This window comes from Cynocephalus volans, chromosome 14, assembly GCF_027409185.1.
Source record: "Cynocephalus volans isolate mCynVol1 chromosome 14, mCynVol1.pri, whole genome shotgun sequence".
Classification (NCBI taxonomy): Eukaryota; Metazoa; Chordata; class Mammalia; order Dermoptera; family Cynocephalidae; genus Cynocephalus; species Cynocephalus volans.
In genome coordinates this window covers 91,402,094-91,429,522 of record NC_084473.1, presented here as the reverse complement: position 1 = coordinate 91,429,522, position 27,429 = coordinate 91,402,094, and the positions used below count along the sequence as shown (strand labels likewise).

The window sequence follows — 27,429 nt, the reverse complement described above, 5'->3', positions numbered from 1 at the left end:
ATGGATCAATGGAACAGAGTAGAAAACTCAGAAGTAGGATCACATAAATATGCCCAACTGACTTTTGACAAAGGTACAAAAGCAATCAATGGAGAAAGACAGCCTTTTCAACAAATAATCCTGGAGCAATTGGACATCTATAGGCTACCAAAAAAAAAAAAAAAAAAAAAAAGGACCTTGAAGTCTTTTACCTTATGCAAAAATTAACTCAAAGATCCTTGATCAGTGTCCTACACCTTATGCAAAAATTAACTCAAAACGGATCAAGAATTTAAATGTAAAACATGAAACTATAAAACTTTTAGGAAAAAACAAAAAACTAGGATCTAGTACTAGGTAAAGAATTACTAGATGTGATGCTAAAAGCACTATCTATTAAAGAAAAATTGGTAAGATGGACTTTATCAAAATTAAAAACTTTTGCTTTGTATAAGATCCTGTTAAGAGGATAAAAATACCAGCTGGAGACTGGGAGAAAGTATTTGTAAACCAAAAATCTGCCAAAGAACTAGTATTTAGAATATATAAAGTGCTCCAATCCAATTAGAAAATAGCAAAAGACATGGACATTTCACCAAAGTGAAAACACATGAAAAGATGTCCAGCTCTGGCCATTAGGGAAATGCAAATGAAAACCACACTGACATCACTACACACCCATCAGAACAGCGGAAGACGACAGTGACACCACCAGTGCTGGCCAGGATTTGGAGAAACTGAATTACTCCTACACTGCTGGTGAGATTGTAAAATTGTACAGCCACTACGATAAAGTTTGGCAGTTTCTCTAAAAAACTAAATATGCAACAACCATATGACCTAGTAATTGCATTCCTGGCATTTGCCCCAGAGAAAACTAATCTTTACGCAGAAACCTGTACACAACATTCACAGCAGCTTTATTTGGAATAGCCAAAAACCAGAAACCCAGATGCCCTTCAACAGGACAATGGGTAAGCCATGGAATACCACTCAGCAGTGAAAAGGAACTGTTGACACACGCGACCTGGATGAACCTCCAGAGAACTACACTGAGTGAAAAACTCCAACCCCAATGGTTATATACTGTATGATTCCATTTATACGACATTCTTGAAATGACAAGATAATAGAGATGAAGAACACATTAGTGGTTGCAGGGTGGGGGGTGGGGGTGGGGGTGGCTCTAAAGGGGTAGTCTGAGGAAGATTCTTGTGGTGATGGGACAGTTCTGCATTTTGACTGCAGTGGTAGTTACATCTACACATGGGACAAAATGATGTAGAGCTGTACACCCACACTGCACCGGTGTCAAGGTCTTGGTTTCAATATTGTATTATAACTATGTAAGATATAACCCCTATAGGAAACTAGATGAAGGGGGCATAGAACCTCTGTCTTTGCAACTTCCTATGAATCTGTAATTATTTCAAGATAAAAAGCTAGGAAAAAAAGAAAGCAACAGCTCTAAGTGCAACTTGGTATCCTGGATTGGATCCTGCAACAGAAAAAGGATGTTGCTGAAAAAGATTTATACTGTCCAAAGAAAGTCTGTACTTTAGTTAACAGTATTGCACCAATGTTACTTTTAGTTGTGATAAATGTAGCAAGGTTATGTAAAATGTTAACATTAGGGGAAGCAGGTGAAGGGTGTATGGAACTCTTCTGTGAAGCTAAAAATATTTCACAAATAAAACCAGGACGCCCAGACTGATTAAATCAGAAGCCCTGGATATGGGCCCAAGTTATCAGCAGTTTTCATTTGCCAGTTGATTCCAATGTGCAGGCTGGGCTAAGAACCACTGTTCTGAAGAGAGGTGATTTTAAAGTATGTTTTCCACCTGGGTTTGCTCTTTGAGCATATTCCTTGAGAACAATTTCCAAGCAAGCCACTATTCTTCTGGCCTTCAGTTCCATTTACAAAGACTGAAATTCCTTTGAGAAAGGTTCCAGAAATCCTCCCTCTCTACCCAATGTATGATCCTATGTCCCTGTGATAGCCCACTTTCCACACAGCTGAAGAACTGTGCAAAGAAAATACAGGCAAACTAGAAGAAAAAGACAAGACCTCATTCCCACGTCTCTAAAACTCTGCAGCTAGAAACAGAAAAAAAAAGCAAATAACTTGAAAAGTTTCAGAGATATAAGAAAAACTTTTGTTTTTTTAAAAGAAAGGTAATGAGGATCCACCTGGTTCATGAATAATCCTTCCCTCCCTGGCTGCTCTCTACGCACATCACAGCCACACTGCACCTCCATGGAGGCCTATGTGGGAGGGATAACATGGGTGTAACAGGCGGTTACTCTTCCCTGGGATCAGACAACAGAGAAAGGACTAGATGCAGCATAAAGATCCCTTCCTCCCATGAGTGACCTCTTCTTAAAACACAGAAACTGACAGTACTGTCAGCAGCAAGTAAGCGAGGCAGACAGAGGAGAAGCAGAAGAGCAGGCCACGTGGGAAGTGGCAGCCCGGCCTCCTCGCAGCCACGGGGGCCCAGCCTGCTTACTCGGGGCTCTGGAAGGGATCAGAAAAGCAACCTCCACAGGAGGGAGCAGGACTAGAAGGACAGGCTCCTGGGTAATCGTGCCGCTAGGTTTGGCACAGGGGAAAGGCTAAGGTGTGCGCTTTGAAACACGGCATCATCAGGGAAGTCAGAAAGTACACTGTGGACAAGGCCGCAGATTTGAACCCCTAGCCAAAACTGGTGCTCTCGGTTTGCTCAAAAAGTGCTGCCAGCAGCAGATAGTTGGCAAATTAACCACTCACATCATGGCTTGGCCTGAAGAGGTATAAATACACTGCACTGCCACGGCCATAGTGGAGAAGGGAGAAGGCTGGGCCTCAGAGGCCAGAGATGATAGTCCTTTCAATCCTTCCAGAAACAGGCCTGGAGGGCTGTGCCCCCATCTCCTAAAGGAGGACAGGGCCTGCTGAAGGCTCCTGGCACTGAGGTCTGGTTCTGAGGAAGCTCAGGGCCCACATCTACAAGGGCCATCTAAAACGTGGCCTGGAGGGGCAGGGACAGGCTGGCATGAAGCTACTGCTCAGCTCACTCCAGCTCCCCACATGCTCGTCCATTCCCCAGATCTGGGGCTGCCTGGCAAGCAGCTAAACTCCTGGGTTCCGCCCAGGGCTCTCCTCCACTGGGATGCTGGGCCTGCTGTGGTTGGACCCTAGGGGAGAGAGAGAAAAGAGAATTAATATCAAAGCTAGTAAAGGAAGCAGGTCCCATCAAAACCACGTGCTATCTCCTCTTTAGGACAGGAAGGGGCAGATAAGGCAGAGGGCCTCAGGGTACCTCAGGTGGTGTCATGGCAGAGCTGGGAGTGATTAGTTAGGAAAAGGGTCAGCCCAACTTGGCCTCACAAGACAAAATCACTCCGAGGACAGATGCCAACCCTGGGAGACAGGGAAGGCAGGGGCTGTGGATTTTTTTTTCCTTGTGGTTGGCAGGCACATGGACCCAAACCCTTGACTTTGGTGTTATAACACTGCACTCTAACCAACTGAACTAACCATCCAGCCCCAGGGGCTGTGGATTTCTAACCCTAAGGGGGGCCCAGGCCATTATTCTGGGCAAGAAGAACCTGTCTTCTTTGTCCTTTCTTGCCACAAGACAATAAAGCATCCTGTGCTGTCAGGAAGCTTTATTTTCCAAGGCTGAGGTGTTTCACGATCCCTCCCGACTTCCAGAAAGAAGAACACAGCACCCACTCTCCTCCCAATGGAGAAATGCCTCCCAGTCAGGGCAGCTATCCACAGTGGGAAAGGAAAGCGTGGAGAGAGGGAAAGGGAAGATATTTACCTTAGGTGTTTTCTTAAAACAAAAAATGCTCACTAGTCCACAGTCATTTATCAACTGCAGTTTCCAAATGTGCCAAAGAGGGAAAGTTCTACTGGGAAGGCTAAAGAGAGCAGAGAGAGAGAAAGAAGAGGAGACAAGCTGTTGAGGTGAAATGGCAGAGGCTCTCAGCTCCAGGCAGTGCCACGGAGATGGCATGCTCCCTGGGCAGGGGACAACGAGGCAGCACCACACAGATGCTGCGTCCTACTGCTCAGGATGACAGTGGGAAGCCAGGAGGCACAGCGCTGAGGGCTGACTTTCCCTTGGAGAACAGTTCTGTGGATGACTGATGTGGAGGACTGACTCAGAATTTGAAATGGTAGGCCAGGGGTCAGAAAACTATTTCTGTAAAGGACCAGTATTTTTGCAGTCATGTCATATGGTCTCTCACAACTAGGCAACTCCACTGTTGTAACTCAAAGACAGCCGTGTACAATCCATAAACAAGTGGATGGGTTCCAATAAAACTTTATTTACAAAAAAACAGGCAGCTGGCCAGATTTGGCCATTGTACCAGTTTGTTGACCCCTACTGTAGGAAATTTAGAATTAGGCTTCCAAGCATTTCAATAAAGGCACTTCTTTGCCAAGGATCTAGTGCCAAAGTCTCTAGGGAATGGTTCTCATCAGCACTACTTAAGCAAGGCCCCACTCAAATCTCCACATGTGCAGTGATACTAAGCTCTTCTGGGTAGCGAGGTGCCAAGCTAAAGGGAACAAATTGCAGGAAGACCACAGAGTTTAGGCAAGAAGCAGAAAGACAGCAGGCAAGCCTCACTGGGGGCAAATGCTAGGTTACACTTAGGTAAAAATAACCAACACTGCGACCACAGAATAGTAGACAGTCCATTGTCAAAGAGGAAACGACCCACAAAGCCACAATAAATTATTCTCTCATAAGATGGCTCAAAGAGCAGCTGAAATAAAAAGAGAATTTAAAAACATCTCTAGGTAAATGATAAAAGATGCAATTAAGGGAGATCCACCACTCTTGGATTAGTCTGTACCTTGAATGTAACACGTTCAGTCTGAGTAGCAGAGCCAGAAAAAGCTCATGTGTAGGGAAAACCATAACCAAAAGGGTCATGTTTTGCTAAACAAAAACAACTTGGCTTTTGAGACCCAAGTCTAATGTGACAGTGTGAGCATCTGAACAAGAGGCTCCCTGTGAAATAACATCCCATCACAGTGGGTAAACACAGGGGCTTAGTCAACCCCAGAAGTGGGGTACCACCCAAAAGCACACACTCCATTAGGAGGGACGCAACCCATGCCCACATCCATGACCTAAGTAGCACAGCCTTGCCTTCCGTCTCTGCTTACCAATCAATGCCCAGAGCTGCAGCCATAGGCCTGAGCGTCCATCCCCTGCACCTGTCACCTCACAATTCAGAAAGGGCTTTTCTATTATAAAAACATGTTTGCATTCTCAAGCGTGGGTCTGAATAACAAGGGCTGCTCCCTGTGAGGCTTCACAGGCACCAAATCAGAGTGCCTGGGCCCTCTCGCTGCCTCCCTTCCCTCACCTGTAAACTTCCACCTCTCAAAACTACAGGGAAGTTAAATGAGCTAAGACACGGAGGCTCCCTACAGAGTAAGTGTTAAGAGCGCATCGTCCTCACTGCAGGGGGTGGGGTGGGGAAGGCAGGGTGGCCGCCTGCAGTTCCCTCCACAGCCTCTCCAGAAGCCCCTCTGGCTCCTCCAGGAATCCCAAGCCCTGGCACGGCCCTGACCCCAACCTAGGAGCTCAACCAAAAAGTACCTTCCTGAAAAACAAGAACAAGACAGTTTCCTGACGTTACCACTCCTATCCACAGTCTCCTTTTTACTTTCCCTCCTTACATTGTACGGATGGGTTTGTCCTTCACAAGCCCTAGTTGTTATCCCACAGTCCAAAGTCTGCTTCCTCCCACATGATCTTCCTGCTCACAGAAGCCTCTGGACGGGACGTGAAATAGTAGCATGAACTGACCAAACTCCTCAGCAAGTGCCCTTCCAGTCACCAGCCATCCACCTTCTGAGCCACGCCACTGGTGACCTGAATCTTCATTTGCCAAGGGACCTAACCCTAATCCTAAATGGCCAGAACAGTGTCTGAACTTGATTTTATTCCCATTCACCAACCATTCTCTAACTCAGTCAACCCATTCTAAGAGGCCCTAGAGAAAAGTGTTGACTTAATACACGCTACTTTAAATGCCAGTTGGTCTAGAGCTCGGTGTCATACAAGCTATTGAAAACAGCAAGAAGGGAAAAGGAAGGGGAGAAAAATGGGGGAAGAAAAACATAGGACGGGGGAGGGTGGAGAGAGGGCAAGCCTGTGTGTGCAGACAGCAGGGACTGGCAAGGGGCCCTCGCGCCCCGGGGTCCAGACACGGGCGGTGTGCCGCATGGGGCTCACCTGCTGCTGCGGTGCTCTTCTCACTGAGGAGCCTGGTCTGGCTACCTGTGACCTGGAGGCTGGTGCTCTCAGGGGACTGTGGCAGGTTCTGGGCTCGGGTAGCCAGTAGGGCATTGAGGTACTGCAGCCGTGTAACCTGGAGGACAGAAGGCGTCACCCAGCAGATGCGACGTGTGAAGCCAGACGCACTAGGCAAGGCTCAAGAGACAGCCGAACTAGGGGGGCCTCGGGAGGCAGGAATAGGACAAAGCAAGAACTTGAAGCTAGTTCAGGGCGGAGAAGAGCAACCGAGCAAAGTGTGTTTGAGACTTCAAATGGAAATCAGCTGCAGAGGCCTGGAGACAAGACCTGCCCGCAGCAGCTGGGGGGCCTCCAGCGAGTCAAGGCCTCTGTCCTTCAGGGCAAGTGCAGGCCCTTACTCTAGGCAGTCTTGGAGAAAATGGTTCAGAGTTTACTCTCCATCCATAGAAACTTCTCACCAGTTGATCTAGCCACTTGGGGACAAAAAGCTGGTTAAAACCAGCACCAATGAACAGCCCAGGCAGTCACCTTAATGAGCTGCAGATCGGAGAGGGCCCTCACGGTGTAGTCAGGACAATACGTAGAGGAACGGGTGCTGTCAGCTGGCTCGGGCTGCAGGTCATGACGGATGATGGGCTGGCGTGAGGACACTGGGGACTGGTGAACTATCAAAAGGAACAATCAGTGACAGCGGAAACTAGTGCCGGGAGCTGGACAGTCCCCCACCCTGGCAGGGACAATTGTACAGCCTCTCGGACCCACCCCATAAAGCACCCTTGAAAGGGAGTACAGGCAGGAAGTGGGAAGAATGGTGAGCACACTTGGGAAAGGCACTGCAGAGATGGGGGAGAGCAGCAGAGATGATCAGCGCAGAAAGTCTGCCCCTCCCCCTCCGCAGCCCGGAGACGAGAAACCCCTGGGGGTGGCACGGGCTGCGGTGGAAGGGGAGCTGGAATCCTGGGCACTGACCACAGCAGCAATTGCAGGGTTGGGGGCAGGCTTTGCAAGCCACAACCAGCCCTCAGCTCCAGCAGGGCCATGGCTTACCCGAGGATGGCACCGTCAGGGCAGACACTCCATAGTAGGTGAAGGCCCCATTCTCAAACTTCAGGCCTTCTTTCCCGATCTCCACCTCAACCCTGCCCTGGTAGAGAGAGAAACAGATGTGGACAGATGATCTTTCCCATCAGAAGAGAGTGCAAGAAGACATCAACCCCAGTTACTCAGGGGCGTGGGAACCTGGATGTCCCTGAGGAAGAGGGATGCTCCGGGCCCAGGAGCCCAGTCACCTGCAGGATGAGAACGAAGTAGTCCACCGGCCGGCTGCGCTGGTACAGGAAATGGTGCGCAGCCAGGCGGTTGCTCTCGTCAAACCTCACTTCCTGGTTGACGCTGGGATGCTTCAGCAGGTGCAGGAGGACCTTCTCAGAGATGCGCTGTGGACTGAACACATCCACCTCTGCCCCATGGTGGAAAAAAGGGACAGTGTCCACCGGAGCCACAGCAGCCTGTGGAACCAGACCCGGCTCCTGCTGCCCGCCTGGGCTCTCCCCGGGGGAGCTGGGAGCTGCTGCCTCAACAGCACGACAAGAGGGCCACCACACCTGTCTGTGAGGCTCCCACTCGGCCACCTGGCAGAGCCACCGAGAGCAGCACAGACGTTCTCCTCGAGACTGCCTGCTTGCTAGGAATGCGGAGCAGAGCGTCTGTCCCGGGTGGCCTCCTGACCCCCCAGACGGTGAGCGAGAGCAGGGAACAAGGCCCACCCTTCACCCTCACCTCGGGAAAGGAAGCGCTGGGTTGCCAAGAGCAGCTGAGGTGAGATTTTTACTTTATATTCATCATCAGACACCTTGAACAAGGAGAATTCCTCCTTCCGCTTGACAGGGGCACTCAGAGAAGCAGGCCTCTTCCTCACCGTGGCATCTCCTGGAGTGTGGGAAGACAGCCTGCTCGGGCACCGGCCACACGGCCACACCAAGGCCCCTGCTGCCTGCTCCCCCTCCCAAGGCCCGGCGGCTCTCAGGGAGACAGCGTCAGAGCCACAGGGACACATCCTGGGTACTGCTCCCTCGATGGCACCTTGGCTACCATTCCCACTGCAGAGCAAGCTGGCACCCAGGACGGGGGACAGCGGCCCACATTCCAGAACTATACCGAAGAAGTGCAGAAGTGGCTGCTCCTTGCCTTGGACTTGGCTGATAGGAGAGCAAAGCAGCTCACATAGAACAACAGCCCTCCTTGGCCACTAAGACACCCCTCGCTGGAAAGTGTAGATGTCAGGGTTACTGGTGCAAAGTGGCAGCAGCTAACCTGGTGACCCCAGGCCTATGGCAGTCTCAGGAACTGAACTAAAGATGCTGTATTTGGGGACAGATGCATGTGCAAAGCACACATGGGTGGGCAGCTCAGGGTCCCAAGTGCGTGGGAGAGGCCCCAGCCATGAGGCACGGCCTCTGTGTCTCTCTTGCAGACATCAGCCACCATCCTAAGAGGCAGACACTTCGAAGACACAATCAAGGGCCCCAGGGCTGCCTGCGTTGGTAAGACCCTCTCAGTAGTAAAGAACAGGCTCTTTGAGGAGACACTCCTGTCACGTACAAAAGAACCTGCAAAAGCAAAAGCACCGGGCCGGCCCGTGGCTCACTCGGGAGAGTGTGGTGCTGATAACACCAAGGCCACGGGTTCGGATCCCATATAGGGATGGCCAGTTGCTCACTGGGTGAGTGTGGTGCTGACAACACCAAGTCAAGGGTTAAGATCCCCTTACTGGTCATCTTTTAAAAAAAAAAAAAAAAAAGCAAAAGCACCAAGACAGAGGATGGGACCAGCCCGTGAAGGGCAGGGCTCTTTCTCAGTGCTAGAGGACATCAGCTGCTCACAGAGCCCCCAGCAAGCGCTGGGATTGCAAGGCCACCCAGGGGACAGTTACCACGGCTTGCATCAAGGTGCCGGTGTGAGCCCTGCTGCAAGGGGAACACACACGCAGGGAGGGGGAGAAGAGCGGGGTCTGGCTGGTTAACAGCTCTAGCTGCGGGTCCAGCTGCTTTCCAGCAGCACAGACCCTCTGATGCACACGTGTATCTCAGGAAGCTGGAAGGACCGACCACCTGACAGAAAACTGCCAGGAGTCACAACTCACGGTAGTCTTCAGACTCATCCAGGATCTCGGACTTGACGATCTCTTCGATGACATCCTCCAGGGTGACCAGACCCAGGACCTCGTAGAAGGGGTCACCCTCACCCTCATTGTTCACCCTCTGCACGATGGCCAGGTGGGACTTCCCTGTGGGGAGGGGATGCTTATGTAACAGCTTGCTGGGGGCTTCCATTTTTTTTTTTTTTAAGTCTCCCAGTGTACAAGCCCACCAGTGCACAGGAGCTAACGCTGGTGTTCCTACACTGTGCCGGGCACGTGGTCAGTCTTTTCCTAGGTTCTGACGACTCTCAACATGCTTCAGGATTAGCCTCACATTACACGTGAGGAAACAAAACCTCAACGACCATGTTCATCTGCACGAGCCCCCCAGACAGGGAGCGGAAGAGCCAGGTCCCTGTGACTCTGAGCCATGGGTGTGGTTCAGACAAGGATGTATCCATCTGAGAACACAAATGCCTTAGGCAGCAACCAGACTGCGGCGGACAGATGTCTAGAGACACAACACAGGCTCCCGCAGGACAGTCTAGATCGGGAGCCAAGAGGGGCCACCGAGACTGACTGACTGTAGGAGGTTTTCCTAACTCTTAAAGCTGCCCTTCAGGGGGGCATCCAGGGGTGAAGGTAAATGGTAACTGGCCATTTGGAGTCCAAACTGTGTGGGAGGAAGCGCAGCAGGCTGGAACTTTCCACCCTGCTCCGGTGTCCTTCTCATGTTGGCTTCCCATTTGTCTGCTTAGTGAGGAAAGTAAGCATGAAAAAAGCCTAAGTCTCACAGTGTTGGGGAAACTTCAGTAATTTACTCTGTATCAGAGGTAAGTGCTTTTCATTCGTAAAACTTTAGACCTGAGAGAAACAGAATGCAGGCCACATATGTAATTTAAATTCTGTGAGTAGCCACATTAAAAAGTCAAAAGAAACTGGTGAAAGCAAGTTTAATAATATAGTGTAAGTAACCCAATATAGCCAAATTATCATTTTAACACATAATCAATATAAAAGTAGTAAGGTATTTTACCATTTTTTGCACTAAGTCTCTGAACTCTGGTATGTATTGGACACAGCACTTGTCCATTCAGACTAGTCACCTTTCAAGTGCCCAGCATGGGGGCAGTGGCCACTGGACTGGGCTGCGCAGCTCTAGCACTGGGAACTGACAGCAACTCATGTCACCAGTGACCTTCTTCATGACCAATGATAAGAGCTCAGGGTAAAAGCTGGCCTGGACCTGCACGTGACAGGGCACCTGCTTCAAGAATGTTTAGGGATATGAAAAAAACCAAACTCAGGTCTTTGTGTGAATCACACCTTACAGACTGTGGGCTTAAATAAAGCACTGTTCTAATACCCTTGGATAAAAATTAAAGGTGGAAATGACTACGTTAAGTTGTCTCCCCCTTTCCAGGAAGAAAAGGCTGGGGGCCCCTGGCAAAATCCACTCAGTCCCGCCAAGCTGTAGGCTCTGAATCAGGAGCGGCATTCCTAAACGCCTTCCGCCCTCAGTGTTTGTGCTGGGCACCACTTCTACAAGGGCTGCCCTGCCACGGAACACTAACCTATCAGGCCAGACCAGAAAGGCCAAGGGCGCAACACATAGCTTTGGTCAGCAGTCTTTGGATTCCGGGAACCATAGCCCAGGTTCTAAATGGCCGCCTCAGGGCAGAAGCCTCACCTCAGCTCCGGCGGCAGGTTCCCTACAGGAACTAACTTCTTCCTTGTTTTCAAACTTCTGTAACACAGGCACACATTTCTCTGTGATCTGCCACACTGGGAAGATTCCATAATGAACGGAAGAAAGCAGGACCTTGGAAGATCCCCCAGGACAGGCCATGTGATTTAATGTCAAGACAGAAAATCTGAGGGGTCCAACAGGTGACCATGAGAAAGCAGTAGGGGGACACAGAGAATGGGCAGCTGGAGGGATTAAGATTTACTCCGCCTCGGGTTCGATCCACAAAAATAATAAATAAAAACAATAAAGTTTACTCCTCCTGACAGGAGTGCCACCACTTGCACAGGCCTGCCTACTCTCCATGGGGCCTCAGGCAGCTGCCAATGGTGTGTCTCACTGACATCAACCAGAATGCTCTGGAAAAGCTCTACAGAATTTTGAGTTACCAGCCTCAAGGGTACTCCCATTACGTAGCTGCAGGAGGACCCTTTCCTAATGCCTAATTTCTAGGACATTCTGAATAGTGCAGCTGGAGTTTAATTTTCTCCACCTCCCCTTCGCTGTCTTCTAAAGCACCCGTGTGAATGTGTACTCTGAGAACAGTAATGTTCCTCACAGCAACCTGCCTTCCAACAGAATATAAACCAAACCTCAGCTGGCTTAAAGCAGAGACTTTGAAAGCTCACCCACCCTAATCCTTTCTTGGGCTGGATGTCGAATGGTCTTAATAGTGGTTGACAAAGAAGGCAGGAGTCAATGACTTTACAGAAAATACAAGTTCTGTCTCTTGCTAAGCCCATTCTTTCCCTGTGATACCCTGCACTGCCACGGGACCCTGTAGAGTTTCCACCCGGAAGGCCCTCACCAGGGACATGTGTTCCCTAACCTTTGGACTTCCCAGCCTCTGAAACTATAAGAAATAAATGCCATAAATTACCCAATTTCTGGTATTCTAAGCAACGGAAACAGACTAATACAAATGTTTCTATTGAAAGTATTCAATGTACAAATTTGTTCTTCTCAACTCTGGATAGGGTCTGTAAAGTAACAATTCAGTGCAATTACTGTCCCTAAGAGTCACAAAGAATTCTGAAAGCACTTAAAACTTCTTATAAATGAAATACCATGTAACCTATCATATCAAAATTGGATCCACTGATAACAGATGGTCTAGGAAGGTATCTGTGATTTTACCTCTAACTATTATACTGTGAGTGGCAGTTCTTCCCAACCCTAGCCTGTCCTCTACTTTGGGTACAAACTGAGCTGTGACTTGATGGCCACAGCACCAAGCCTCCCACAGGCCCCACTGAGGTCTTGAGCATCTGTCTACTCTGACAGCTGTTTATTGCAACTGCCAACTTCCCCAGGTCCCAGAAGGACCCCCCTGAGGGTCCATGACCTCCATCAGTATCAGACACGCCACTTTACTTTGAGCCTAGTTATTTTTCCAGTCTTTTTTTTTTTTTTTAATTCTAATGAGTGAATAGATGCTATTTATCATCAGATACAGACTCAGGCAGGGAAAAGAAATATGAGCAGAGAAACTACCTCATAAGAAAGTTTCTAAATTCTATTGATAGATAAGCTAATTAAGGGCCCGTGGCTGCAGAGTTTCATAATTCCAACAGTAAAATGATGAAACTGTTCTATTAGTATCCATTAGTCCCAGTAAGAGCACTACTCTGCCTGCAATCTGCATTCTACCTCTTATTTTTGGCAGCTGGACAGTAAGGGGATCCAAACCCTTGACCTTGGTGTTTTCAACACTGTGCTCTAACCAACTGAGCAATCGGCCAGCAGCCTGCAGCCTGCATTCTAATGACTTCTAATAAATAGCTTCGTGATTTTGCCAAGTCCCCTAGCTACTCAGTTTCAGCAACTACTACGTTGCAGGAACTGGGAGGATAAATCAAATAAAGCAATGGTTCTCAAACTTTTTTTTTTTTTTTTTTTTTTTTTTTTAAAGATGACTGGTAAGGGGATCTTAACCCTTGGCTTGGTGTTGTCAGCACCACGCTCAGCCAGTGAGCTAACCGGCCATCCCTATGTGGGATCCGAACCCGGGGCCTTGGTGTTATCAGCACCACACTCTCCCGAGTGAGCCACGGGCCGGCCCAGCAATGGTTCTCAAACTTTAATACAGGTTGCCACCCTCAAACTTTCTGACTCAGGTAATGGGTAGAGCTAGAGAATTTGCATCTTTTAACAAGTTCCCAGATAATGCTAATGGTGCAGGAACCACCCTTTTGAGAATCACTGAAAGAAAGCATATATATCAACAATAAATTTTGCATAATTCTGTGATAATTTTGCATAATTTTGTCTTAACTGACAGCTTAAGGGAAAGAAAAGATTTTTTTTTCCTGGGCTCTCAATGTTTCTGATGTTCCTTCTCACCTAAAAAAATAAAATATGAGGCTACTTCAAAAAGTTTGTGGAAGGGTCTGGTCAGTTAGCTCAGCTGGTTAGAGCACAGTGTTACAACGCCAAGGTCAAGGGTTTAGATCCCCATACTGTCCAGCCAAAACAAAAACAAAAAACCAAAACACCAAAAAGTTCATGGAGGGCTGGCTGGTTAGCTCAGTTGGTTAGAGCATAGTGCTGATAACACCAAGGTCCAGGGTTCAATCCCTGTACTGGCCAGCTTCCAAAAAAAAAAAAGAAAGAAAGAAAAGAAAATACAACTTACTTACTACAGCTCCAAATAGCTCTTATTGGTGACTGTAGTGGATTGAATTATGTCCCCCAAAAACTCACAGGAATTTGAATTGTGTCCCCAAAATTTTATGTTTTAGAAACTTGGCCCCCACTGTGATTGTTAAGAGGGTGGGAAATCCTATTATGGTAATTGAAAAGTGGAGCCTTGAAGAGGTGACCATTGTAGGACCGTGCAGTAGTGAATGGATTAAAAATGGTGGTCAGGGGCGTGGTTCTGAGGGCTTTAAAAGAAGAGAAGAGAAGGCTGGCTGGCACTCTCTGTTCTCTGCTTCCACCATCTTGCAATGTAAGACCCCTGGGTCACTGTCACCACCACCAGATGGACTTTGAACTTCCCAGCCACAGAAACTGTAAGCAATAAATTTTGTTTTCTTTACAAATTACCCAGTTTGAGGTATTTTGTTATAAGCAACAAAAACGGACTAATACAGTGACCTGTACACAAAATAATCCGTGTGTTGTCTCAAGTCTGCACTGCCTGAGAGGTGCCTCACATGGGAAGACGCCTCTCCCCTAGACTACAGCATTCCCGAACAGATGGAGCAAAAGGAACAGGGCCCAGAATGGTAGCTTCCAAGATGCCAGGGATTCCAGCCCCAGCAAACTCAGAGGGCACTACCACCTCATAAGTTGGGCAGAGAGATGCGAAGGGCATTGATTTTTAAAATCTCACATGCCAAGAAGACTGCAGTCTGTCCTTTTTTCCTAAGCAAAGGAATGCGTAAGAAGATGAGGACAAAAAGGACTTTAACAAGGAAAAATAAAGATGTCTGCTGAAGGACTGCACTGAACTAGAGAAGCAGAGAAAGCATCAGGATGTCACCAGGTAGACATAGCCATTCTGCCCCGAGAATGGCCCTCACTTACCACAGGAGCGAGGAAGTCAAGGGGGATTGAAAAACTCCCCACTGGACCTCCAGGTTCCAAAAACCTCCCCCAATGGCCTCTAGGAGGAGGCTTTTCAGCATGTTGTCAGGCAGCTTCTGGAACAGTCTGATTTAAGAAGAAAGGCACTCAATCCCCAAATCCTCCAACATCAGGCTGCTTGAAACTAATAGATCTGCAACATAACCAGTGCCATTTGAGACAAGCCCAAGTACAAAATGGCGCAGCTCGCCTCCTCCCCTCCCCTCCCCTGTTCTTTTTTACAAGAAGCCTCATGGTTTTGGAGAAAATGAAACTTTCGGTGTTTCCACATGTGCAGAATTCTCCATCTCCATGACCTAACTCAATCCCCAACTCAAAATTACATCACCCTGCTCTTGGCGCCAACATACTAATATAAGCTCCCAACGCCCTACATTAGCAGCTGTCCTCCATTTTCAGGCAGCTCCAGGCTGCCGCTGCCGCTGCCCCCGCCCCCACTTTGGGCACAGCCCGGCAGATTCTTTTTCTTTAATAAAGCTTGAACAGTACCTGGCATCTCGGCTCACTTTCTTTCATTATGGTGTCGAAACCTGGGAAGGGTTTTGGCTGATGTCATGGATGATCCCCTCTCTCTTGGGGTGATTGGCCCTCAGCTGCCCTTCCCAGGCCTGCCGAAACTGGGTGCCTCTGGGACGCTCTCCTTTTGCCGTTTCAGACCAACATATCCAACACCAGCTTCAATTCAAGGTGAGTCAGTGGGTCAGTCCTGTCTCATCTCGGGTTCCCCGACTCGCTCTCTCTCGTTCTCGAAGCCCAGGCACCTGGCAGAGGGAACTCTTCTTGTGCCGCCCAGCTATTGAAGGATGCTTCATTAGCTGGTCGTGGCTTTCCTCTCGAAAAGAAGGTGGGCACCAATGAGGACGCTCCTTGGTGGCATTCTTCTTCTACCAGAACTGCCCACACCCTTTCTCACCCTCTACACAAGATCTTCACAATCTAGACCTCCATGCTCTATGCCCTTGGGCCATCTCCTCGCCAATTTTGTGGCCTCCAGGGAGACATTAAACCTAAAAGTCTCATTTTCTACTGTACTCTGCGCTCTATGCCTCTGGGCCGTCCCCTGGCCAATTTCTTGGCCTCCAGGGAGACATTAAAACTCGAATGCCTCATTACAATGTATCCCAGTGGCCACAAGAAGGCACTCGATTTAGATACCAAAACAGCAAAATCTGGAGAGATTCCTTTATGTTCAAGCCTTCTCCTATCTCTGAACAAGTTCTCTCTGTCAAAACTGTCCTATGTCTCAAATTCTCCAAGCTCATGCTTGACTTCTCCTTCTAGACTTGGATCAATCTTCTAATCCATCAGCCCTCCACATTTCCCTCTCTTCCCTCTACCTGGTCTTGAGATGCTCGTCCTCAGCCACTCAATCCCTCTACTTCTCCTTCTCCCCCTTTGTCAGGTAACAACCCCGCCTCAGCTCTGGCTTTTTATAACTCTACTGTGAAGTGGCTGGGATGGAAGGAATTGTCCGAGTCCATGTACACGGAACAGGTCTGGATGGCAGCTCAGGTACATGCTCAAAATAATAGGCAGCCTGTGGGAGCCATTGCTGTTCCTTGCACAGACCCAAATTGGGACTACCAGGCTGGCCACAGGGATTGGGATCTCTGGGATACCATGATCACACACCTATTTCACAGTCTCCAAAAGGCTACTCACAAGCCAGTCAACTATGACAAGCTTAGAGAAAACACACAGAGATCCACTGAAAATCCCAACAAGTTCCTAACCCGCTTCTCTGAGGCTTGACATGAATACACATGTATAGATCCAAACTCCCCTGAAGGCTCTTACACTCTCATTTCATTACCCAATCAGCCCCTGATCTCCAAAAAACTATAAAAGATATCAGGCCAAATACCAGCTCCTGGTTAATGCCATCCGTGGCTCACATACTCCAAATCTGGCTGCCTTAAGAGGCAAGCCACCCAAGAACTGCTTCAAATGCAGTCAACTGGGCCACTCAGCATGGGCCTGTCATAACCCATCCTCACTGCAAACAACCAGGTCACTGGAGGATTGACTGTGCAACTCACCAGAGAGGGAGTGGCCCAGTCCCCAACCTACAGCCTTTGGCTTCATGGCCATCTCTACTGGAGCTTCTTGGCTTTTGCCTAGGAGGAGGACTGACAATGCCCAGGGCCTGAGGCCTCCCACGGGGATCACCACACGTGAGCCCATGGTAACTCACCTCAAGGCAGGTAAGCTGATCTCTTGTCATCGATACAGGGGCCATTTTCTCTACCCTTCCTGAATATGCAGGACCAAAAACCCCTTCCTCTATCACAATAGTAGGGGTCACGGGATCAGAATACTGCCCAAGGATCACTCAAATCCTTTCCTGTACCCTACGTCACACCCAATGCACACACAAATTCTTAATAATGCCTCAATGCCCAGTCCTCTTATTGGGATGGGACATTCTTTTCAAATTCAAAGCTACTCTTACCCTAAACACTTTAACTCCAGCTACAATACTCCTGTTACAGGCTGCACCCAGACCTGGCCCCTGAGGCTTCCACCTTCCCCTCCCCCTCAGACAAGGTTAATCCCTAGTATGGGATGCTTCCTCTCCCTCCATTGTTATGCACCATTCCCCTATCCTTGTTAAATTGCTGAACCCCTCTTTGTTCCCTGATGTCCCACAATACCCCATCGCTAACAAACACCTATTAGGCTTAAAACCCATCATACAAAAACTCCTTTCTTCTCATCTCTCACGGCTTACCCACTCGCCTTTCAATACACCCATCCTTCCAGTTATAAAGCCTAATGGCTCATACCGTTTAGTACGGGACTAATCCTCACATGCGCTGTTCCCAGCAACTTGCTTGGATAGTACTACCTTAGGGGTTTCGGAATAGCCCCCACTTTCTGGCCAGGCCTTAGCTCAAGACTTATCTGAGCTTCCCCCAACCTCTAGCACTTTAATACAATATGTGGATGCCCTCCTCATTTGTAGCCCCTCCTATGAGGATTCACAGGCCCACACTGTTACTCTCCTTAATTTCCTGGCCTCCAGGGGATATCGAGTGTCCCCCACCAAGGCCCAAATTTCTTTTCCTTCAGTTGCCTATTTGGGAGTCCACCTCACCCCCAACATCAGAGAAATAACAGTGGATCACAAAAGTTTAATTTCTGAACTCCCTACTTAAACCACAAAGGGTGAAATCCTTTCTTTCTTGGGGCTTGCAGGGTATCTTCGCCTATGGATTCCTAACTTTGGTATGCTAGCAAAACCACTTTATAGGGCAGCCAAAGGGGATCCTGCCATTACTTTAGATCCCACAAAGCCCATTCGTTCTCCCTTCTAGTGACTAAAAGCCACTCTCCTCACAGCCTCAGCTCTATCCCTCCCAAACCTATCTCATCTTTTTATCCTATACTTCACCAAAACCCAAGGATTGGCAGTTGGGGTTTTGAGGCAAGAGGCAGGAGATATTTTCTCCCAGTTGCATACCTCTCTAAACAACTAAACACCACAGCTTGAGAATGGGCCCCGTGTTTACAGGCCTTGGCGGCAGCCGCCCTTTTAACCCAAGAAAGCTCTAAACTAACTTTTGGAAAACAGTCAAGAAGACCCTCACAGCCAAAAGGAAAATTCCCAGTGTTCCTTCAAACTTTGCCCTTCCCTTAAATCTATCCACTCTCATCCCCAAACACTCACGACCCTTAAAACATAACTTCATAGGGGCTTTAGACCTCTTTCTCAATCCCTTTCACACATCTCCCACATCCCATCACATGGCCCCAACATACACGGTTCACAGATGGGAGCGCTACCTCCATGCCCGCTCCCCGGGAGGGTTATGCCATAGTAAATCTAACACAAGCTATTGAGACTGCCCCTCTTCCCCTTAACACCACTTCCCCACAGGCAGAACTCATTGCCCTGACCCATGCTCTCACTCTAGCAAGTAACGAACGAGTCGATATACACACTGACGCTAAGTATGCTTACCAAATCCTACACTCCTGTGTGGCCATATGGAAGGAGAGAGGATATAGGACCACTCAGGGAGGGTCCATAAAAAACAGACATCTTATCAAGATATTTCTTGAGGCTGCACAACTCCCAAAGGAGGTTGGGGTTACAGACTGCAGAGGACACCAAACCTCCAATGACCTCATAGCCCAGGGAAACAAACTGGCAGATCTAACTGCAAAACAGGCTGCTCAATCACCAGGTCCCCACTCTTCCTCTCCCTCTCAGGTCCTTCTCATGGCCCTCACGCCCTCAACCCCAATACACAACCCAAGAAATACAACACCTCCAACAATTGGGGGGGGCACAGAGATAGGACAACTGGTATACTCTGTTTTAGTCCGTTTTGTGTTGCTATAACAGAAATACCGGAGACTGGGTAATTTATTAGGAAAAGAGGTTTATTTGTCTTACGATTCTGGGACAGCTGCATCTGGCATGGACCTCAGGCTGCTTCTACTCATGGTGGAAAGTGGCAGGCAGCCAGTTTGCACAAGCAGATCACATGGGGAGAGGAAGCAAGAGAGAGAGAAGGTACCAGGTCTTTTTAAGCAAGGAGCTCTCGCAGGAACTAATAGAGCAAGAACTCACTCATTAATCCCCCCTCCCACAGGGAGAGCATTAATCCATTCATAAGGGATCCGCCCCCATGACTCAATCAGTTTCCAGCACTGCCACATGAGTGGCAGAGATCAAATTTCCACATGAGTTTTGGAGGGGACCACACATCCAAACTCCATCCCTCTCTCTGGTTGCTATGTCCTCCCTACCACACAAGCTAAGCAAGTCCTTTCAGATTTCCATAATTCAGTTCATATAGGCTATGAACCCCTACTACGCCTTCTTCAGCCCTTACATTACTCTCCCCACAAAAAGACACGCTATCTTCTAAACCTAGTAGATACCTTTTCAGGTTGGATTGAGGCTTTTCCCTGCACTTCAGAGGATGCTCCAGCAGTAACGCATGCTCTCACCTCAGAAATCATCCCTCGTCTTGGCCTCCCCACCAGTCACTTACTCGCCCCCGGGCTGGCCCCGCAAGCCCACAGGCCTCAGCCCCCTGGGACTTATGTACAGTAGACCCTTCACTCTCACACCTCTGCCTTCCAGCTCATCGCCTTTAGGCCAGAATCTTCCTACTCTTTTGCTCACTAGGGATCCTCTTAGGGAACAGGCCAACCTTCTATTACCTCATCCTTTCCCCACCACCCCCTCAGACTTTAAACTGAGCCCGGGACAGCAAGTGTATATTAAAACCCGAATCCCCAGCCCCTCTCACCATGCTGGGAAGGGCCTTACACAGCACTTCTCTCCACCCCCACGGCAGTAAAGGTACTAGGAAAGGCCCCTTGGTATCACTCACCAAGACTTTACCCAAAGAATCTGTTAATACCAAGACAGAGGGGTCCCTCTACTCAACCTCCAACCCGACATCTCCTCACACTTTGTTCATTTTAGGACCCACAAAACTGAAAATCTCCAGGACCTCCGCTCTTCCCCCAATCCCAAAAGAAGGACGATCTTCCCCTGGCGATTATCCTCTCACTCTTGCAGGCCCATGTCACATCCTTCACACAGGTGCTACTATTATACTATCTGTTCTAGTACTTGCTACAGAATTGGCAGCAGCTGCCCCCAAAGATCGTAACATTATAGGAAGAGTTCTCCTTGCACTCCTTTACCTCCCATCAGTAGGATACTCCTTAGCAATGTCATTGTGACAATGTGCCCTTCAAATTCTTTTGGCTCCCTAACCTTTCGCACCCTTCCCATGTTTTTCCTCCCATCTCAATGCTCCCCCTTACCTGGAACATGGAGGTTCCAGGTCCGCAGGGACAACACAGTCCATACCGAATCAGACTGGTCCCCAAGCGACTCATCTGTCTCCCACTTCACGAGAAACTTTTTGTGGTCACCCCCTCCCTGTCGATGCAGCCCACAACGTTTCCACAAACGTCTCTTCACTTTCCTCTAATCTCATCTCAGTGGGGACTGTGAGCATTATGCGGGGCCTGCCCACACTCTGCCTCACTAACACCAAACGCTACCGCTACCTCGCACTTACCTCCTCCTCATCCATGCCCTAAAACCAGAATATATTTCCTTTGTAAAACTATGTTATCCTGTTGCCTGCCCCCCAACACGATTTCTTGCATATTCTTTTGACTAGTCCCTGACATCATCTTCCAGACAGATGGAGGGATGGAGACGGGACTGGGACTAACTTCGGCCCCCCCTCTCAGAAAGTGCACCCCACTCCCATAGGGCACTAATTGTACCTTTTAATTGGGGCAGGGATCATTCCTGCAACTGGAACTGGCACAGCAGGCCTTGCTACTGCCTTTCAATTCTATAAAAAACTCTCAGAAAAACTAAGTATAGATAGCATCTCTTCCCTCCAGCAACAGGTCACCTCACTTGTGACAGTTGCTTTACAGAACCGTCAGGATCTTTACTTCCTTACAGCCGAGAAGGAAGGCATCTGCCTCTTCTTGGGGGAGGAATGCTGTTATTACGTAAATGAGTCCAGGGTGATCCAAAACAACTTAAATCACTTAAAGGCAAGCACTGATCACCAATGCAAAGGTTTATAAAACAGAAACACACCTGGGGGGTGGCCACAGTCACTGAAACCTTTGATACCCTGGCTTATGCCCCTACTAGGACCCCTAACTGTGCTTCATCCTACTTTTAGGTCTCTTCTCTTTTGGTGTTTCTCTAATTTCTTGCAGGAACGTATGCAGGCTTTCACCAACCAAAAGGTCGCCGAATTGTTCCTGTGAGGAGGATATCAGCCCTTCAGAATCAGTGACCCTTCCCTGGAAGAATACAGCATCCCCACATGTAACCAATACCCCACCACCTAATTGTTTTACCCGCCAACATAAATCTTTTATTTTTTCCATATCTTCGCCCATCTCCTGCAGGAAGTAGCTTCAGAAGAATGAGACCTCCGCCCTTTCCCTTTTTCCTATACTTAAAAGGCAGGAATAATAGATCTGCAACATAACCAGCGCCATTTTAGACAAGCCCAAGTACAAAATGGCACCGCCCACCTCCTACCCCTCCCCTCCCCCGTTCTCTTTTACAAGAAGCCTCGTGGTTTAGGAGATGAAACTTTCGGCGTTTCCACATGCGCAGAACTCTCCATCCCCATGCGCAGAACTCTCCTTCCCCATGACCTCACTCAATCCCCACCCCGGAATTACATCACCCAGCTCTTGGCGCCAACATACCAATATAAACTACCAACGCCCTACATTAGCGGCTGTCCTCCATTTTCAGGGCACCCTGCACCTTTGGGTGCAGCCCGGCAGATTCTTTTCCTTTAATAAAGCTTGAACAGTACCTGGCATCTCGGTTCACTTTCTTTCAGAAACCTCTGTGCTTCTGCAGAGCTGCCTCACTGGGGATCCCTAACAGCCCCAGGCCAAGCTCATCTGTCACATCTGAAGGGCAAGACCACAGCAGCGAAGATCCTCACACAAGGGTTTGGGAAATGAAAAACAGCTTTCACAGACCCCATCCTGAACATCATGACCAGCTCCCGATGTTCTTCCCTTAACAACCCATACGCCCCCACTGCCCCAAATCTCTACCCAGTGACTGCTAACAAGCCAGCACGAGTCCAGCTGAAGTCAGGCACTAGAGTGAGCATTTTCTTAAGGAACCAAGAAAAGTGAGTGCTTCGAACACCAAAGGGACAACCATGTCTCCCACTATTTCTCTAAAAAGAAGAAAGTTTGGTGACCTGCCTGAAAAAATGGAACCTGCACTTCCAGGTCTACCCCCTTGCTCCTGAGCTAGCGAACACTAGCTCCCAGCGGAGCCTGCCCAGGAGTGATCATCACCCTGCTAGCAACAAGCACTCGGCACTCGTGTGCCAGGCAGTACCCAGAGCGCTTTACACTTCGCCTCCCCCAGATCCTTTGAGCACTCTTACCATAGCAGCTGAGGACCTCAAGCCATGCAGCCTTCCCAGGGTCTCAAGCCAGGAGCAGGGAGGGGGGGTGTGCAGGATGGAACCCACCCCGCTGACTCCAGGGCCACCAGGAAGCTCTGTCTGGGCCTCACTCCGGGCTCCCTGCCCAGAGAAGGGCAGGACCACATTCTAGGGAAATAGCCAGGAACACCCAGGAGACTCTACCAGACCAGTCAGAGCTGCCCAACCAAGTCTCTCACCAACTCCTGAGCAACAGTAGTAACATAACTTAGCACCCAGGCCTCCTGCAAGGATTAAAGATGATGCCTGAAGAACGTCTACTAGAGCCTGGCACAGGGCAGGGCTCAATGCAGGAGTAACCTGATCATTACCACAAAGCCATGCCTTCCTGCGCTGACTGTCCAGGGGCTCATGCAGCACCTCTCATGTGGACCTGAGCCAGGAGACTTTCCAGCTGCCAGGAATATCAGGGGGCTCTGCTCACTTCTCAGCCTCACATCATGTAATCTTTAGGGTCAAGCCCATCCAGAGCCCTGGGATGCCCCACCCGCCTCCTGCAGGAGTTAGGTGGGAGAGACATGGCTGGTAGACAAGCTCTGGGGAGCACAACCAAAGCCAACAATGGAGAGCACTTGGGCCGGCCCGTGGCTCACTCGGGAGAGTGCGGTGCTGATAACACCAAGGCCCCGGGTTCGGATCCCATATAGGGATGGCCGGTTCGCTCACTGGCTGAGCGTGGTGCTGACAACACCAAGTCAAGGGTTGAGATCCCCTTACCGGACATCTTTTTAAAAAAAAAAAAAAAAAAAACAATGGAGAGCACCGCCAAGGAACCCACATCTTCACACAGTCACCTTCAACTTCAGAGTTGCTCAGATAGACCAGGGCGAAAGGAGAGGGTGAGAACGTGGAATTCAGGGAGAACTTGAGAGACCTTACTTAGGGTTAGAAAAGGGAAGCTTTAAAAATAAAAGACGGGAAGGGGAGATTAAATCAGCATACATGAAATTGCTTTTGGTGAAATGAAAGTGAAAGTTTCCTCTACACCTGTTGGAAACTATTTATGAGTCATGCCCTTGTCTGCAATCTGGAAGGCAGCAGCCTGCTCAACAATGCCCTGGAAACATCACAGGTCCAGCTAATTTAATATTATACGTGTGCAAATAATGCATCAAGATATCTGGAGACTACCTTTTCTAAGTTCTTTCAGTTTCTGTCCAAGAGTTTGGATCTGCTACAAACACCAAGTGCACAGAAATAGCCTGGGAGAGGGAAAGAGCTGGGGTATTAGAACCAAGCAGAGGCTATCCCGAAGTGGGGGCGGGGTTACGGTGTTTGCTTTCTAGGGCACTCCGTTTCCTCCTGAACGACAGCATCTGAATATTTCAAAAAGTCATTCCCAGCAGCAAGGTCATCTTCTTCCTGAAAGGGCCCTTAGAGGTCTCACTGCCCTCTGCAGGGGTGGGACCCTTCCCTCGAGGCTTCCGTCACCCCCTACCCCCTCTCCAAGGGAGGGCACTGGCATGGACGTCCCCTCCGCGATGCCCCCAACGGTTACCTCGCTTGAACTCCTCCAGGACGGCGTCCAGCTTGGTGTCGTTGAAGACAAAGTGGAGCGGGTGGTTGTAGAACCGGGTGATGGTGCTGAGAGGGGTGCAGTCTTCGGGGTCCACGAAGGCCAAGTCCTTGAGGTAAAGCATGTCCACGATGTTGGAGCGCTCCTCCTCGTACACGGGGATGCGCGTGTGGCCGCTCTGCATGATGCTGGCCAGGACGCCAAAGTCCAGCACAGCGCTGGCGTCCAGCATGAAGCAGTCTTCGAGCGGCGTGAGCACGTCCTCCACGGTCCGGCAGCGCAGCACGCCCTTGCTGAGGTCGCTGTAGGGGTCGCCGCCGCCGCGCGCCAGCTCCAGCACGCGCTCCCGCAGCCGCCCAGGCCGCGCCGCCAGCTCCAGCAGCTGCCCCACGGGCAGCGCCACGGGCAGGGTGAACAGCACCGCCAGACGGCTGAGGCCCAGCGCGCGCGGCGCCAGCGCCAGCGCCCAGCGCCCGCTCACGGCGGCCGGCACCACCTCGCCCACCAGGAACACGAGCCCCGCGCTGCCCAGCACGGCAGGCACGACGCGCTGGCCGGCCGCGCGGTACAGCAGCACCGCCAGCGCCGCCTGCGCCAGGCTGGCCAGCAGCAGCAACGCGCCCAGGGCGCAGCCGGCCCAGCGCCGCGCGGGCTCCAGGCGCCGCGCCGCCGCCCGCTCCGCCTCCGAGCCGTTCTCGCGCAGCACCTGCACCTCAGCCGGCGCCAGCGCCAGAGCGCTCAGCTGCAGGCCCCGCGCCAACGCCGCCAGCGCCAGCAGCCCGGCCGCCCCCAGGCCCAGCGCCCACGGCGGCGCCGCCTCTTCGGCAGCCCCGCCGCCCGGTTCCACGCGAATCGCCAGCAGCGCCGAGTGCGGGCGCACGGCCTCGGTGCGCAAGCGCAGCAGCTCGTGCCACTCGCCCGGCGGCGCCACTGCCTCCGCGGGCGCCGCGGCCTGCCCGCCCTCGGGGCAGCCAACCCCCTCGGGGGCGACCCAAGACCAGGAGCTGTTGGCAAAGCCTGGGCCAAAGAAGCGCAAGCGGAAGGTGGCCTCCGGCACGGCCCGCACCGTCCCTCCGCGCGCCCACCCCGCGCCCGCCGCTCCGTCCTCTTCCAGACAGAAGCCCAGCTCTCGCGGGCCCGGCGCCACCTCCCCCGCGGCGTGGCCCAGGCAGAGCGCGGCGAGCAAACAGCCTAGCCGACCCGCCGCGGCCACTACCTCCGCCGCCATCGCCGGCTGCCCCCCTCGGTTTTTCGCGCAGCCTACTCCGCTCTCCCCGCGCCTCCACCTCCCCCGGACCAATCGTCGCCGGCCTTCGCTCCCCCTCGGCCAATAGGCGGCAGGCGAGGGCGGGCGCCGGGGGTCGGACTAGGCTGCGCCAGGGAGTAAACAAGCGGCGGCGCGGGGCGGGCCGGGGGCGTGGGGTTCTCCGCCCTACCGGGCCCCGCTGCCGCTCCGAAGGCGAGGGGTGGCCTGCCGCCCTCGGCACCCGGAGTCCGACTCCTCCCGCGACCGTCCCGGAGCGCATGGAGGCCGGGCCAGTGCCCTGGGAAGTCCGCGTCTCGGAACTTGGCCAGTCGGATGAACCACGGGCCCAACCTGTGCGAGGTTGCAGAGACTGAAATGTATGGGAGGTGTGCTGCGCGCTTAGGGAAGGGTCCCGGGAACCAGAAGGGTTTCTGACTCGCTGAAGTAAGAACCAGTGACTGGGCGTCGGGAAGCTAAGGTTTATTAAAGAGGTTTATCGCGCCCGACACTGGATAGGTCTGGAGACCTCAGTCCCTGCTTTCAAGGAGCTTGCGTTCCCGCCAGGGACACTCATGGTACACAAGGAAACAGAAAATCACTGCCTCTTTGGATCCTCACAGCTACTTCATGTAATTAATATCTTATAGGAGAAAAGTGAAGCTCAGAAAGACAACATGGCTATTGGGTTCCAACGCCACCTGCCTAACACCCTGGTCATCGTTCTAGTCACTCAAGGAGGTAGCGGCTCTGTCAGGAATCACTGGATCAGGTCGTTCCACTTCTCGCAGTTCATCCTCGAGAGAATGAGCCCTCAGGACCAAGAGGAACTATTCAAGAGGATCTTCTCTGTAGTTACTTTAGAAGACAATATAATCCGTTGACAATATGGAATGTTCCTTACCCGTTATATACGATCTTTGTGTGATTGGAAGGAAATAGACCAACTACTAACAAGTCTTCCCTCTAGGTGTCCAGATTAAGTGATCTTTGTATATTTCTCTACACTTTTATGTTTTTTCAAATTTCCTAGCACAAGTAGGCTTCAATAAGTCTTAATATACATGTCATTTAAAGTGATCTTTATAAGGATTCTATAGAAACTATTTGCTGTCATGAAAATAACTAACTAAAAAAGTATATACGCTGTGGTCACAAAGTGAAACATGTTTGTGTGGTAAAAATAATGTGGAAAAATGTGTAAACCTGTGGTGAATGACCAAAGGAAAAAATATTTTGTGAAAAACTGTTAAAAAAGATGGTAAGTGTCTCCTCTACATTGTAAACTCAGAACTGTGACTAAGGCCACTGCATCTCCATATTCTCGTTTTTATTACCCCGATTGAGCTAGGTGCTGTTTGAGTAGTTTGCATTCTTGGAGATTACAGAATAAGCCGCCAGCAGAAGGAATAATGACATTACTGAGCCTTTCCACTGGATCCTCATGCCTCCTTTGAAGAAAAAAAAATACGTAAACATTATAATGGACTCGGTCCCTTTAGGTCTCATTTCTATCTTCAAGTCAAGTAAAGTGCTGACATTGAGATAGAAGGGATGACATGCTTGAAATGAGTCATCTGTCTGAAAAGTCATTAACCGGCAAAGAACAGTTCAAAAGGAAAGACAGGAAAAACTCCCAATGGACTTAGACAGGGCTCTCACTTTTGACAAGTTACTTCTTTGGTCTCAGGTTACCTTGAAAAACAACCTATAACTAATTGGGGGGTGTGTGTGAAACCTTTGGGTTGAAGAACAATTGGATCAAACTTGGAAAACACAAATGGTCATTTAAACTGTCAATAACTAGGGCCAGCCCATGGCTCACTTGGGAGAGTGTGGTGCTGATAACACCAAGGCTGTGGGTTCGGATCCCTATGTGGGGATGGCCGGTTGGCTCACTTGGGAGAGCATGGTGCTGACAACACCAAGTCAGGGGTTAGGATACCCTTACTGG

At 50.2% G+C, this 27,429-nt stretch overlaps 1 protein-coding gene across 2 annotated transcripts; it reads right to left on the bottom strand.

Moving 5' to 3' along the window:
• Positions 1-897: 897 nt before the first annotated feature.
• Positions 898-25,462, bottom strand: CNNM3 (cyclin and CBS domain divalent metal cation transport mediator 3). Of its 2 annotated transcripts, XR_010021675.1 has the most exons (9): positions 24,215-25,462; positions 9,391-9,534; positions 8,028-8,177; positions 7,538-7,707; positions 7,296-7,392; positions 6,777-6,913; positions 6,228-6,363; positions 3,789-3,888; positions 3,099-3,156 (listed from the first exon to the last, which is right to left on the bottom strand). XR_010021675.1 is itself a non-coding variant. In XM_063078541.1 (8 exons), exons 1-8 carry the CDS (start codon positions 25,458-25,460, stop codon positions 3,092-3,094), a joined length of 2,145 nt encoding a protein of 714 aa, XP_062934611.1. In that variant the 5' UTR covers positions 25,461-25,462; the 3' UTR covers positions 898-3,091. The 2 variants fall into 2 exon arrangements, 1 of the variants encoding a protein (XP_062934611.1); XM_063078541.1 differs by lacking the exon at positions 3,789-3,888 and having other exon boundaries at positions 898-3,156.
• Between the last annotated feature and the right edge of the window lie 1,967 nt (positions 25,463-27,429).